The following is a 16,151-nucleotide window of genomic DNA, read 5'->3' on the forward strand; positions in this document are numbered from 1 at the left end:
ACATTTCTGCTAAAAAAAAATTACAGAGGGATGACAGTATGAAGAAAAAAACCTTGGCATTGATTCCCAATTTTTTAAAACTCTGCTGGAAGACGTAACACCATTCTTTCAAATGGCATTTCCTCATTTTCTGTTTTGATTATCCTGTTGAACAGCTGATGTTTATCAAAATATGCCATAGGTCTTCAAAGCTGAGAGGTGTTGTGTGTAAAAGCCATAAGATATGACTCACGTCCTTTTATCTCTCAAACTAAAGAGTGAGGTATTATATGTTATAGGATTCTTCTTTTTATAGTATGCAGGTGATCATGTACAACAACTGTGTACTGATTGTCTTATGTAAACACACTTAGCTCTGCCACACTCTTGAATAAGAACATTAAACTGTTATACAAATATTATCTAATAAAGTGATCAGACTCCTTAAATTCAACTATCACATTCGAAACAGACAGTACAGACCTGCTAACCTGTCTTTCTAACAAGTTAGCACTTCTTAAATGTGAGGACTTAGTTACTTTAGCTTTGTGCTGCTGTGTGCATAGAGTTTATGCTTCTATTAAGATTTCTGCACTATGTTTGTGCACACCAGCATTGGTGGCCAAGGGCCAGCTGGGGAGAGGTTACCGAAAGTTGGTGAGAATGGGGTTGAATTCATGTTTTGTAGATCATGCCCATGCATCTTTATTACATCTTTATTAACCTTTAAGGACATTTTGATTTCTACCTGCATAACCCTAAATAATCAATAGTAATATTGAAAATGGATTATTTTCTACAATAATCTGACATTTAAGTCATAACAAGAGAGTGAGCCATCACTAGTATATTACTAGACTGTAACAATGCATGGTAAATGTACTGCTAAAGGTGCTGTTAGTAAGCCAGCAGTGTATCCATGAAAGACAGTGATGAGAAAAGAGAAGTGATGGGGTGGAATGTCACACCACCGGTTCAAACAGAATAGAGCACACACACATACGCTTCCCCTGAATGCATTTGTGTTTTTCATTTTTCAACTGAGCACACTGCCGCTCCATCTGATTACCACTTACCACCCCCCGCGAATCATCTAAAACATCTGGAAAGTGGAGGTAACATGCCAGCTCTGTAAACCAATATGATTATGAACAATATGACAGCAGCTATCACCCCATTATATGCCACAATACAGAGAAGCATATGATCTATTACACAGCTCTGAATTGCACATATAGAGGGAGAGGTTGTAGAAGCCATAAATGGGTAAATTTTAAGACAAAGGCCTTTGCTTGTGAAGAAGCCCCTCCAGGCCTACACCCACACCTTCTCATCTTTCTCTGCAGAATCGCAGCCTAGCGCCGCCCCTTGTACAACACCATCTCTGCATCCCAATAAACCCCCTGTTTTGCTGTCTGCATCTTCTTCTTTGCCCCCTTGGACCTTTCTAAAGTCTCGCGCTAGCTAGCTTCAAGTTACCTGGCTCTCCGTCTGAAAAACATAGCTGTGTCCCCAGGCCGGTATCGGTGACGCTGTTACTGTGCAGCTGCAGAGAGCTCGGAGCATCTCGAAGGCTTCAGCTGCAGCGGATCCACTGCCAGTACAGATCAGGCCGTGGACCCGGAGCAGCCCCACGGAGGGACACGGAGCCTCAGTCTGTCCTTGTTGAGCTGAAAGCGAAGCGATTTTTTTTTTCCTTTTCTTTTTTAATATTTCCACCGTAAGCCTGCTGCCTATTGCGCTGATAACCAGAACACAGTCCGCGAACAGAGTGAAGAAAAGAATGAGTGTGGGGTACTTCCGGACGATGTCAAAATAAAACCATACACGATACAGACCGTGAACAAGCGCTTAGGGGCATTAATTAGTAGTCAGATCTAGGGGCGGGCCCTGGGACCTAGGTCCGCCCATAAAGGTTGCTGCACCCCATCAGCTGAATTCTACACATTCAGGTTGAATGTGTAGTCTTAGAATTTGTTGTGTAGGCTATAAAAGTGGCCCGGAGCTTTTTGCCTCTTGCAGAATTGTCTTCAATATAAATTTATGTTTCTTAACTGTGCACCTTAGTTAGGAATCTCTATATGGACACAGCGTGTGTAAGTGCAGGTGGTGGTGGGGAAGCATTGTCACATAGTTTGTGCTTTTATTAGGTGTTTATTGTTCCGCTTTGATTTATTTATATTAGCTTGACGAAGCATGCTTTTTATACCTGACGTCACATGGTGACGCTGGTATAAAGGCATCCACAGAAAAATATTTTCTTACCTTTACTTGTAGGAAAATTCCTGAGGACTAAGCGCGCTGAGAATCCCGACGACCTTATACTAGTCTCTTTAACAATGTGCAGGGTCGGCAGCAGACCATATGAACTGGGTGGGCAACTAACTTTGATAAGCGGACATCATGCGCGTCCAGCGACGTGCAGTTAAGATCGTGTAGGACTGCACGGGCGCGCGTCTGCCGTGGGTGAAAACCCCTCTCCACTGAGCGTTAGACCAATTGAAAAGCCACTAGTGGCAGCAGTGGACACTTCATTGTTTTAATTTATAGTTTATACAAAGCTCAAAATAAAAATCTATGAATCTCTCTCACGGGTGTGTGTTGGCTAAAGTTAAATGCCGTTCTGTGCAGATGTTCGGTAGTTTCCCACTGTTCCCACTGCACTACTGTGCAGAAATGAGCCAGTAAACTACCAGTCTATAGACTCCAAAATCACAGGAAGTTGAGCCATGAAATTTGGCATATGTGTTCTTAATATTCTTTGACAATTTTGATGGCCCACTTATCTAGATGACGTTGAGCAATTTTGGTCTCACAGGGTTTGATCACTCTAGGACAAGTTCATTAAAATAGAAGGCTCGGAAATGGCAAAAATGCAGCCAAAATCACACCTTAAATTCAAGAATGGCTGAGTATGGCTCCAAGCAACGTTTTTGCACGTTTTAGGATGTTACGTGTGTCTGCAAAATTTCACATACTCAGACAAAATGTAGCCCAGGGGCTGACTTTTTGAAGTTTTGGGACCAGTCACTAATCAACAAGCACTTCCTGTTTCCTGGTGAATTGGCATGCCTCCAGGGTGTGCCGTTAAATGAAAGCTCACAATTTTCGCACTGAAGCATCATTTAGGTCTGATGTTTACTCAGACCACTTTTGAGATGGATGGAGAAAGACTGGAAGGAGAGGTACATCCAAGTGTAAAGATTACATGTCTTATTGCCACTAGATGGCTACTATTTGCTTACTATGTGCATAGCAATGTTTGCAGGGCAAGACTTTATCAATCCTGTTAAGTATGGTGAAGACTGGACATTGTGTCTTTGAGTTACACCAATGTTTTGCTTCAAAATGAAATTTTATGATAGTAATTGTTAAGGCATATGTCTAATTTCAAATCTCAAAAATTATGATGGCAATGCAATCAAATTGATCAATTTTACAAAGAAAGATGATATGTGGAATTCAGTGAATCTTAAAAATTCAACATTAAAAATAGTGAAAAATGTGTTAAAATGTATTTGGCTGTAAATTAAATTAATTTTAGAAAAATAGTCTCAGGGCAGGTGGAAGCAAAATGTGCAAAGGTAAGACAATGAATTTTTCTCTGACATGAATAACATGGTAGTGACAAATTTTGGGAAAGTTATTACAAGATTGATTAAAAATACAAAATGAACATTGATTTTCTGTTATAAATATGTGTCCTTTAGATGTAGAGCAACAGGTTTTGATAAAAGGGAATACAAATTTTAATCAAATTCCAACTTAATGTTTGTTTAGTTAAGTTAAATACCTTTTTGTCTGTATCTATGAATCCTGTCTAACAACAGTACTACCGAGTCACTATTTATACTTGTAAAATGCACTTCTTATGTCAATGTAATGGTGGTGATACACCTTCCTCTACTCCCTTTGGGCATCACAACAGTAGATCATCTGCCTCTATTTCATTCTTCTTGAGATTTATTGGAATTTGGAAAAATATGAATTGGTATACAGTGTATCACAAAAGTGAGTACACCCCTCACATTTCTGCAGATATTTAAGTATATCTTTTCATGGAACAACACTGACAAAATGATGCTCTTGACACAATGAAAAGTAGTCTGTGTGCAGCTTATATAACAGTGTAAATTATTCTTCCCTCAGAATAACTCAATATACAGCCATTAATGCTAAACCAGCAGCAACAAAGATGAGTACACCCCTAAGAGACTACACCCGTAAATGTCCAAATTGAGCACTGCTTGTCATTTCCCCTCCAAAATGTCATGTGACTCGTTAGTGTTACAAGGTCTCAGGTGTGCACAGTAAGCAGGTGTGTTCAATTTTGCAGAACAGCTCTCACACGCTCTCATACTGGTCACTGAAAGTTCCAACATGGCACCTCATGCAAAGAACTCTCTGAGGATCTGAAAAGACGAATTGTTGCTCTACATGAAGACTGTTATATAAGCTGCACACAGACTACTGTTCATTGTGTCAAAGTGTCATTTCGTCAGTGTTGTCCCATGAAAGATATACTTAAATATATGCAGACATGTGAGTGTGTACTGACTTTTGTTATACACTGTACTACCACCAACAAGTGATAGGAGGTGCTACCTAGCATTGCCTTTGAATACTGGATTCAAACTGACAGCCTTCAGTTGATATCCTTTTAGGCTGTACCTGTTATTTATAGCTGTCCCTCCCTAACACAGCAGGCTAAAAGTGGCTCAGATCCACAAAAGCAGGGACTTCTACTACTTGAAATGCAGCTGTCATTATTACACTTGTATTTTTCCTACTATGAAGTCAAAATGTTTGCTGTGGAAGAGGTCTGTATGTGTATCCCACATAACTGTCTCTGACTCTCAGTTGTTTTACAAAGGATCTCAAGGAACAACCTGGCAGCATGATGGCGATGAATCCCTTAGCGAATCATCTAAAATACTTCCAAGAAAACATCATCCACAGGTAGCATGTATGTTATCAGGTTTCATTCATTTCAATTCAATTTTATTTATATATTGCCAGATCACAACAAACAGTCACCCTCAAGGCACTTTATATTGTAGGTAAAGACTCTACAATAAAGAGAAACTCAACAGTCAAAATGACCCCCTATGAGCAGCATTTGGCGACAGTGGGAAGGAAAAACTCCCTTTTAACAGGAAGAAACTGTTTTGTTCATTCCTCATCTGGAAGAACGAATCATTTATACTTCTGCAACGTGCCTTTATTACTTTTACTTCTAGGCAAGCAGATAAACACACAACACGTCTCTAGTTGTTCTCTTACATCCAGCTTAACCTTCTTCTTCTCTTTATCTCCACCTATCAACCTCAGTCTCTAGGAATAGATACTACCACCTTGTGGCACGATAGGAAATTGCATCAGTTACAATAACATCTGATCATCACAGAAACCTCCAGCAGAACCAGGCTCAGGGAGGGGCAGTCATCTGCTGTGAACGGTTGGAGCTGAGGGGAGAGAAACAGGACAAAAGACATGCTGTGGAAGAGAGACAGAGATTAATATCAACTAATGATTAAATGCAGGATAGTGTATAAACAGAGTAAAAAGAGGTGAATGAAAAGAAATACTCAGTACATCATGGGAACACCCCCACCCCCCTAGCAGCCTAGGCCTATAGCAGCATAACTAAGGGGTGGTTCAGGGTCACCTGATCCAGCCCTAACTATAAGCTTGATCAAAAAGATAAATTTTAAGCTTAATCTTAAAAATAGAGAGGGTGTCTCTCACCTGAATCCAAACTGAAAGCTGATTCCACAGAAGAGGGGGCTGGAAGCTGAAGGCTCTGCCTCCCATTCTACTCTTAAGTATCCGAGGAACCACAAGTAAGCCAGCAGTCTGAAAGTGAAGTGCTCTATTGGGGTTGATATGGTACTATGAGATCTTTAAGATAAGGTGGGGCCTGATTATTCAAGACCTTGTGTGTAAGAACAAGGATAAGAATAAGGATTTTAAATTCAATTCTGGATTTAACAAGGAGCCAAGAAGAGAAGCCAGTATGGGAGAATATGCTCTCTCTTTCTAGTCCCTGTCAGCTGATACTAACAGCCATAATGAATTACAATATTCCACCCTAGAAGTAATACATGCATGAATTAGCTTTCAGCATCACTCTGAGACAGGATGTTTCTAATTTTAGAAATATTACGCCAATGCAAAAAAAGCAGTCCTACAAATTTGTGTAATCTGTGCTTTGAAGGACATATCTTGGTCAAAAATGACTGGTTAGACAATTTGTTTCTAAGATTTTTTGGGGCCGAGTACATTAAATTCAGCTTTATCTGAATTAAAAAGTAGGAAATTAGAGGTCACCCAGGCCTTTATGTCTTCATGACATTCCTACAGATTAACTAATTGATGTGCGTCATCTGGCTTCATGGATAGATAAAGCTTGGTATCATCTGCATAACAATGAAAATGTGTGCAATGCTGTCTAATAGTACTGCATAATGCTGTCCTAGCACGAACCCTGTAGAACTCCATAGTTAACTACAGTGTGTGAAGAAGACTCCCCCATTTACATCATTTACATGAACAAAGTGGAGGTCTATTAGATAAATATGATTCATCAAACCACTGCAGTGCAGTACATTTAATACCTATAGCAAGCTCTAATCTCTGTAATAAAATGTTATGATGAACAGTATCAAAGCTGCACTGAGGTCCAACAGGACAAGAACAGAGATGAGTCCACTGTCAGAGGCTCTAAGAAGATCATCTGTAACCTTCACTAATGCTGTTTTCTGTACTGTGATGAATTCTGAAACCTGACTGAAACTCTTCAAATAACCGTTCCTCTGCAGATGATCAGTTAGCTGTTTTACAACTACTCTTCAAGGATCTTTGAGAGAAAAGGAAGGTTGGAGATGGCCTATAATTAGCTAAGACAGCTGGGTCAAGTGATGGCTTTTTAAATAATTGTTTAATTATTGCAACCTTAAAAAACCTGCGGCCACATAGCCAACTAGTAAGAGAGATTGATCATATTTAAGATTGAAGCATTAATTAATGCTAGAACCTTTTTGAGCTGACTTGTAGGAATGGGGTCTAATAGAGATGTTGGCTGGTTTGGAGGAAGTAACTATTGAAGTTAACTCAGAAAGATCAATCGGACAGTCTAAATATCAACAGTACTGAAAGTAACTGAACATAAAAAATATGTAAGTTCTTCCTAACAGTATAATAGAAGTTGCTACAGAAAGCTTGATTCTTCTTAGTATTTATTTTCATGTATTTTTGCATTAAAAGCATGCATTTTTCCAATCATTTTAATGTACAGATTGCATCCTCCCTGAATGGTAAATGGCAAAATGGCTGGTCCTTACTTTTCTAATTTACTTGAGCACTCAAAGCCCTTATAGAACATGCATCATTCACCCATTATACAAGCACTTGTTCTACACCTACAAACCAGTCAAAGGTTTGGACACACTCATCCGTTCATATGAAGGGGCCAGTGTGTCCAAATTTTTGTCTGTAAGTACTCTAGTGCTTTCTTTCTCTAAAATTCACACTCCAATGAACACCTCCGAGAGTAACTTGGGGGTGTAAGTGTCTTTTCATGGTCCTGGGCTTTGTCTATTTTGTTTGTCTATTTAGTCCTCTCGCAGTTGCTTGGTCATTTCGTCCTCAGCGTTCCTTTCCCTCCAGTGTCAGGTCCCCTGTGCTTAAGTCATGTCTGTGTGTTCCCTGTTTGGTTCTCATTTCCTGTTTTATTTCCTAGCCTCCTGTTGACTTAGTTCAGGTCCTGTTTTGAGTTTTGTGTTGGGGTCCTAACTTGCCTGCCACAGCAAAGTACAGGACAGAAGGGGAGTTACACTGGAGGGAAGGAACACTGGAGGAGAAACTAAGCAAGCAACGGAGAGCAGGGCCCGTTTGATCAACTCTGAGATCGGCAACTCTGAGTTTCCTGATCAGCTGATCAGAGTTAGTTCAATCAGCTCTGAGGATGAGCACCCTGAGTGTGCGTGAGTAAGAGAAGAAAGCCATCATCAATGGAGCTCCATACCAGGATTCACCATGCAACGGATAAATAAAGAGCTGAGCCTCCATTTAACACAGTGAATCGAGGATTATGCGTGTCAGTGTGGAGCATGACGAGTCACTTTAATCAGCCTGACCCACTCTGTCATCGTCATAGACAGAATTAAATGTTTGTTTTAAAATATATAAGTTCCTTTTTTATAGTCCTGCTGTCATCATTTATACCACTTGAATTTCCAATCAGATAAAGCTGAATCTAATTTCACCTTTGATTTATAAAATCTAATTATTCAGCTGCAGCCTGATGGCAAACTGCAGGAGACAGAAAGTGAAGCTAAAAATGTGGAGAAAGCTCAGACTGAGTTTACTGACCGACCTGTGTGTTAGTGACTGAGACAGCAGCAGAACCCGCGGGCAGAGCTGACCTCATTTAAGTATTTTACCTCAATAAAAACAGTTTTTGCTGCAGTTTATGACCATTTAATTATTTAAATAATTATAGCAAACCTCACATTATTCATTATTTCTGTACTACAAGATACAAATGAGTAATGAGATTAATGTTTCCCAGTTTAACTGTTTCTAATGGGATGTAAGATCAGCTTCACTGATAGATCACCTATTTAGGTCTTTTTTTTTTTTGGGAAAATATGTCGAGATTCATACTCTGAATTTCAGACAACCATAACTTTCAAAATGTTGACAACATTTGAATAGATGTTAAAAATTTAGTTTAGTTTTGAAGTATTAAAATCATTTTAGTATCATTTTCACTCACAAATTTACATCATCTCCAAGAACCAGACATTTTTTCCAATAAGTGACCTTTAACAACACGGCCAATTATCAATCATTGATCACTGATCAGTGTGTTCTTCATCTAAAGCTTCATACAGATCGGTGTGAGGTAAACAGTGATGCTACAGTAACTACAGTAAATGTTTCAGAGGAACTGACTGACAGTCTGATTATAAATCCGTGACATCATCGCTGTCTCCATCCTTTAAGCCTGTTGACGAGTGAACAACTGTAAAACTTTCATGCTACACACAAAAAAATTACAAACTAACGTCTAACTGGGATTTCAGTGCTTGTATAAACTTTAACGCCTGCAGATGAATTCGCTCCTCTGATCGCAGGTTAGGTTCACAGAGTCTGTTACCTGGGTAACTGACTCAGAGTTGAAGTTAGCTCTCTTTCTGGGACACTTTCTGATGTTTTAGGGTAAACAAACCCAGAGTTTTTAGCTAAACCTGCTTCCTGGAATAGGACCCAGGGCTAAACATACAAACTATACTAAACAACCAAGCATCAAAAGAACATTCCTAAAACGAAGCTGAAAAAACTCAGAAAACTGAGCAACAAATGCAGGAGCACGACAATCTTGCCCAAAGATACTGTGGCATGCAGACTGGAGCAACCAGGGATCAAACCACAACCTTCCAATTAGTAGGTGACCTGCTCCACCTCCTGAGCTACAGCCACTTCATTTTCCTTTTCTTGAGGTTATATTAAAATTATTTGAGCAGACTTCTGTCAGATATGGGTCAGGCAAGACAAATGTTAATTTTCTCTGACTACATCAAAAATATCTAGATGAACACAATGCAGATATGAAAAACAGGGAGCACTATAACACAATAAAAGCCCAGATACAGTGTTCTACAGCAAACAACATCACAGAGTCATGACCCTTTTTTAAGTTCTATCTACATCTCTTTTAGGACTTTAGTATCACCCCCATATTTATAAAAGAATGCATCAGTCATGATGAATGTAGTATGTGACGTTGGGATTTATGTGTATTCATGTACACACGCTCTGCTTGTTCAAGATTTTAGGATGTACATATAGTTCAAAAACCTGGTGAAATGACCAAATTCCCAAAAGTGAATCCTGAATCTAAAATTGCATGTGAATTCAGTTGTTATTTAGGAGTTTAAATGAATTAAGTCAGCAACAGAAAACACAGAAACCTGACCAGTACTTGTACTATGTGTAAGCAAGAAGCAGTACTGGTTCTAAATTTAGAAGCAAAGCCTCTTATCAGTTCACTGGTGCTTTTGTTAAGGAGCACAACACCTGCTGCTCCTGACCAGGGTCTACTCCTTTTCCTTCCCTCCATCTCATCTACATGAGAATCCATACAATATCGAAAAACAGTCACAAAAAACAGTGAGCTGCTGCTGCAACTGCCACTGGGTCGCATCACAAGAAAACATACATTATGCAATGTCTTATTTGCATAAGATTAAAAACAGCTGCAAGGAGCAACTGATAAAGTCAACAATATGTTTAAAACAAGTGACAACACACTTAGGACTTGTTTAATTGTTTTGTTTCCTAATAATGATGATGAACATTACACATTCAGCAATAGTGATCATTATGGTGAAATGGCAGAAAACTGTGTCAGAAATTTATAAGGGTGTGATTTGTGGAAACCAATGTTAAATTATTGAATGAAACATCATCATGTGTCCTGAACTGTACACTATCAACTTTTGCAGCTGTGAAGATTAAAGTTTTCCCAGGACTCTATGCAGTCCTGGGAAAACTTAGAAGTTAACTTGGCTACCACGAACATTTTATTAGCAATAATCCAGTGGGCCATCTCTTATCATTAAGGTAGCGGCTATAGCTAATAATAAAACACTAATGACAATGTTTGAGCTAGGTGGCCAACATTATCAATCTGTTCATCTGTAACGTTACAGTAGACAGTGTTAATTTAACAGGATAACATCATTTTTGGTGCCTAAAAAGTGTTACATTTCTCAGAAAGCCAAAGATTGATGCTGAGAAAATGCTGCCAGCAACTAGACAGAAACACTGACAGTTTTCTGCCATTTCTAAAACTTTCTTACACAAGAAAGATTCCCCAGTTGGAGACCAGGAGGAGACCAAGCTCAGCTTCAGGGGGTCACAAGCTAATGTACTCCTAGTGTAGTCCCAGGTGTCAGGAAAGGCATAATTGGACCTTTATATTTGTGAGCCACCTTGTTATGGGAGGGCAGATATTGTTTTCTACAGTCTATGGTCATGCTAGAGGCTCTGTGGGGCTGCACCTCTACCAAACTTCATGTTAATCCATCTTGATTGTTGATACGTTTCACTCTGGACAAAGAGAATGAACTGACTAACAGCATCATCTGCAGAGCCATGCGGCTAACATGGTTGAAAACATTCACAAGCACAATATCAGATCAAATCTACAAAAACCTCAACATTCCCAAGAATTCCCATCACCTTCAAGGCTAAAGATTTATTCACTGGTGGCTACCCTGAGCAGTTTGTTTCTTGTACCTTGTGAAGAAAAGAAAAAGACAATCTTACACATGAAATGCCAAAACCTACAAATTTTAAGGCTTATGACTGATTGTAGCGACATGACAGACTCGTGATTCAGTGCAAGTTAACATTCACAGTAACTGTGGCACCCTTTCTTCTCAGAGTAAACAAATGAAAACCAGTTATGGCTTGTTGTGAAAACAAAACTCAAATATCTGCACATTCACATGGAAATCCTTTTTCCGTCTACCTTCCATATAACTGCCTGCCACAGCACATTATCCTGTCTGCATGCCATGGCTTCATCTGTTTTTAGACATGTCTGAAAGTGGCTGACATAATTGGATTCTTTTCTAATCATCACCTCCAGTCATCAGCAAAGTAAAAAATAAAGGCCTACACCAAAGCTGACAGAAAATGAAGTTTAGGCAGGGGGAGGGAGGGTGTGGGCTGGGAAAGGTCACTTGGCTGGTCGCATTACTGACCCATATATGACAAGTAATCATATACATGTAACTGTATTCATATTTAATCTCCCTTTTCCCCAAATTTAAGTTGTTTGGGTTTGACAAACAGTAGATCCTAGGTTGAGTGTCAGGTCTTTGCTGGATTTTTTTTCCTATTTCTTAAGAACATGACTTTCAGATATTGTTCTGTTTTTAGGCATACTAGTCCTTCTTCCACATATCCCACTGATACACTGCATACCAATGCACACACAACACTGGTTCATCTCTTGAATTAGGTCCCTTTCTTGTGCTTGAATGATTCAAGTACTGGACTGAAAATGACTAAAAAAGGTGCCTATTACAGAAGAAAATTTTAGAAAGTGCTCAGAAAGCTTGTGGCACTATTGTGATGAACACTTTTTTAAAAATGATAAGAAAGTCTGGCTTCTTGGAAGCTCCTTGTGTGTGTGTGTCCTACGTTTGACCTGGCCCTCAGGTTAATGCTGCAGGATCAGTCAGACCAGATTACAGTAAACCGTCAGACCAAATGCCCGGACAGTAAGACGCTGACAAGCTCTGTGTAGGCTCCATGATCAAATATAGTCAACTATACGAAACATAGTCTGTAAATATTTTCTCTTTCTAATAATTTTGTGTTACTTTCAGGAGCAAATTGTATGTTTTGTGAAAGGGAAAACCGAGCATTTCATTTTATTGCTTCATTTAGCTTGACAGTATCTTGTCGCCCAGTTTAACGACATTGTTTGGGGTCTTTTTTTTTTTTTTTAAAGTAAAATAAACTCACCCTGTTCAGTATGCCTTCCTCGTACAGGGTGCTCAGACAATGAATAAAACAATGTAAGCCTACCTCCACTCCTTGTTGCGCTCCTTCTGTTGCACCTGCCGTGGCTCTCCAACATATTGCAGTAGCAGACGGCTGAGGAAGATTTCTGAAGTGACCGCGTCATGTGGTTCCTTTCCTCCACACAAATACATCCATGGACACCTCACTAGCTTCTTGCTAATAGATAGGAATATATATATATATATATATATATATATATATATATATATATATATATATATATATATATATATATATATATATATATATATATATATATATATATATATATATATATATAGCAAATAAAGTATTCAAAAAGGGAATGAATAAATAGCCCACAAATGTCTGATTTGGAAAATTCATCAGCATGTTTAATATAATGTATACCTGAGATCATTCATCAGAATAATTATGCAGGTAACCTGATGAAAGAGCAGAATGCGCACTGCCACCATGTGTGTTATTATAGTTAACAAAACCTAAACTACAATCTAAAATTACATTTGGAAAAAAAAAAATTGATTCTTGGAGTAAAAAGTGGCAAAACCATTTTTATGAAAGTGCGACCTTTTCATTCACTACAGGTTGTTTAGGTTGTTAATGTCATACTAGCTACAAACTACTTTGAAATATTTAGCTTGCTAATCAATGATACTGTAGCTAAATATGTAAGATCATATTTTACATTTACTTTAGCACCACCATCCATATTCTCTTACTTACAAGCACAAGTACATTTGTCGAATAGGAGTGAAGTGACTGTCCTCTGTATTTTATTGCTGTTTGTGCGTCCTGCGATGCGCAGCATGTGTTGCAGAGACATCTTGTTGTCAGGCTGATCACTTTTTCAGAAAATCACACAACTTCATATAACTTCACAATTTCAAATGAGATGAAGAGCTCTTGAAAACAGGGTCAGCTTGTACTCACTTATATTTCTGCTGTCTTTCTAAACCTGATACTGAAAAACACCTGATAAAGACTGATACTGAAACTAATAAAAACTAAACTGAAATGAGCAAAGAAACTCTGGAAACTAAGGGAAACCAACGGTAATTTGAATTTAAATGTTTTTCATCAGAAGATTTTATGTTTTATGTTTGTCAAGCACTGTTATTGGGGAGAGAATGCTCAAAGGAGCAACATAATAGCCAAATTCTAATGATCATCATAACAATTATGATAATCAATAATCCACAACATCGCCTTGTTCTGCGTATGTGGATTAATTTTCATCTGGATCAAACTGTTAACCATTTGGAGTGAATCCTGAAGCTTTTGGTTATTTGAAGCAGCTGTCAGGCCAAATTAAAGCTGCACATATTCAACAGCATGTCTCCATAAATGAGAGAGCCTGCCAGCCAGGTTAAACCCGCCTGCCTGGAGCCTGCAAAACTATTGAACTGAGTTCTTTGGCAGCCGTAACTCGAACTGGACGGATCCCACAGAGGACACTGGCCAATTCATTGTGATTACACTTTCTTTGTTCATTTCAAACATTCAGTTCAACAATTAGAGAAAGTTAATGGAGTGGGCTGAAATCTTAAAAGGGAAACACAAACTCACATAAATTTTCTCCCCTCATACAGTAAGCCACATAAAGCAATATTATCATCAGGATTTCTAAATTTATTAAACATGTTTTTATACTTGTAAATAATGTTTACATTTTTATCCAAGAATATTAATGTTTTCATCCATACAGTTTTTAAAGTTTTTATAATCAATCATGAATCTATTTATTCCAAATTTTTAAACTAATGGATCTCAAATTGAATCAAGCATGTACATCAATTACTTTAACCAGACCAAGCAGCTTTCCCCACAATCATTTTGCATTGAGCAATTATTTATTCAAGGAGAATTGTATACATTAAACTAAACCAAACTTGCCCAACTTTAAACCATATTTACCAGAAATCCACATTAAAAAAATCAAACAAATTCCAAACACCTACCGCTGGTGTCTCTGGGTCTCCTGGAACCCTGAAACTCAGCTCTCTCCTCACTGTTTCTGCATTCTGCCATTATGGCTGGGCAAAGAAACTCACACACCTCATTCAGGAAGGCTAAATCACTTCCATGTCCCTGTGGAGGATTGTAGTAGGGATAGGTGTAAGATTTCATCTGATACCTTTCCTGTGACTGTCTTTTTGAGTGGGCAGGATAGCCGGGAATGGTCTTCCCATTTATTCCATTCTTGTCACTGTTGACACCAACAACTCTGCCCAGCTTGTGTTGGCTCCTCAAAGCAGCCAAACCACAGCCACGTCTCACTCATTTGTGTGAAATGCTACCATCTCCTCCAGAACTTGTTCACTTCTTTCTGGATGTTTTGAAGCCTCTTACAAGGATAGCCTTCAAAAGTGAAGTTCAGGTCTCCTCTCGGGCTGGTTCATCCTGAGAAAAGAGAGTTGGGACTACTGTATTCTATACAGTCCCCTTTGCTCTGCACTCTAGCATCTATGGGCCTTCCATTCACCATATTTGCTGCCATATTTCACATACTGAGGAGTACGTGAAGCTCCTCCAGTGAAGGTCTGGCCCCCACAAAATTTGTGCCAGTATCAGACCATATCTTTCTGGGGTATCTGTTGGTAATTTTTTTTATGTGGGTCCCCATATTCCTTTTGGCCAAAAATTCAAACCCAATTAAATCTAAAGTTTCAAAAAAATCACTGGGATGAGCAGATTTAGGCTGTTTATTAGACATCTTAGTTATACAAACCACAGACAAGGACCAAAACACAGACAGTAACATAGTCAAAACTAAGATACACACACAGAGAGAAACACAGAGACAGAGAAGGATGCAGAAAACAGGAAGAAAAAGAGGACAGAGAAGGGAAAAGCAAAAAAGGTAATAGTGTGAGACAAAGCGCAGCCAACATTTATATCTTAAACATTGAAGGAAGGAGTGTAAATAAGCTGCACACTAGACATACCATAAATATAACAATTCAAATAGAAATATAGCATCAAGTTGCATATTGCAGCATTAATCTTCACAACAAGGTGAAAGTGTTGAAATAACTCTGTACAGCAGACAGAAATAAGACTGCATAGTAGAGAGACAACAAAATCACATGCCGATGATTTACTGGAAAAGAATGTGTGTTTTGGTCTGATGTTTTGTGTCTACAGGACCCAGATGAGGCCGTTAACAGGCGACAGTGAAGGGCACAGAAGAAGGAACTGATAAGCTGCTACATGCTTGCATATTTCAATAACTGTGTAACTGTGTCTAAGTCTGTGTATAAAGTTGAACTAAGATAGAGAGCCGTGTCAGACTTGTGTGAAGCTGCACTGACTGCATCAGACAGCTCCGACAATTCTGAACCAGATTAATCTGTAAACTGTTTGAAAATGGCTTTATTAAATGTAATAACTGGACTCCTTATTCCTGTTTGTTTTGTGTCCATTCCTGTTCGATAAAACGAACACGCAGCAACAGCACACACACACTTATTAAATTCCTTCAATTGGTGACGCCTGACGTGATCGAACAGGAATGTTTTTGATTTTCAGATGTTTTTATTTGTTTTTTGAGTTTATTGGGAATAAGGAGTGAATTTGGCCACCGA

At 38.7% G+C, this 16,151-nt stretch overlaps 1 protein-coding gene across 3 annotated transcripts in view; it reads right to left on the reverse strand.

Moving 5' to 3' along the window:
• The window catches only part of gal3st4 (galactose-3-O-sulfotransferase 4), a 31,587-nt gene extending 18,930 nt beyond the window's left edge, over positions 1 to 12,657 (reverse strand). For 2 of the 3 annotated variants that reach the window (XM_030723334.1, XM_030723333.1), the window contains exon 1: positions 1,459 to 1,755. In XM_030723334.1, the coding sequence (XP_030579194.1) occupies positions 1,459 to 1,481 (23 nt within the window). In that variant the 5' untranslated portion in view covers positions 1,482 to 1,755. Of the gene's footprint in view, positions 1 to 1,458; positions 1,756 to 12,588 lie in introns of those variants that run through there. The other variant, XM_030723335.1, reaches the window with a different exon arrangement.
• Positions 12,658 to 16,151: the final 3,494 nt, after the last annotated feature.

This window comes from Archocentrus centrarchus, unplaced genomic scaffold (assembly GCF_007364275.1).
Source record: "Archocentrus centrarchus isolate MPI-CPG fArcCen1 unplaced genomic scaffold, fArcCen1 scaffold_24_ctg1, whole genome shotgun sequence".
Classification (NCBI taxonomy): Eukaryota; Metazoa; Chordata; class Actinopteri; order Cichliformes; family Cichlidae; genus Archocentrus; species Archocentrus centrarchus.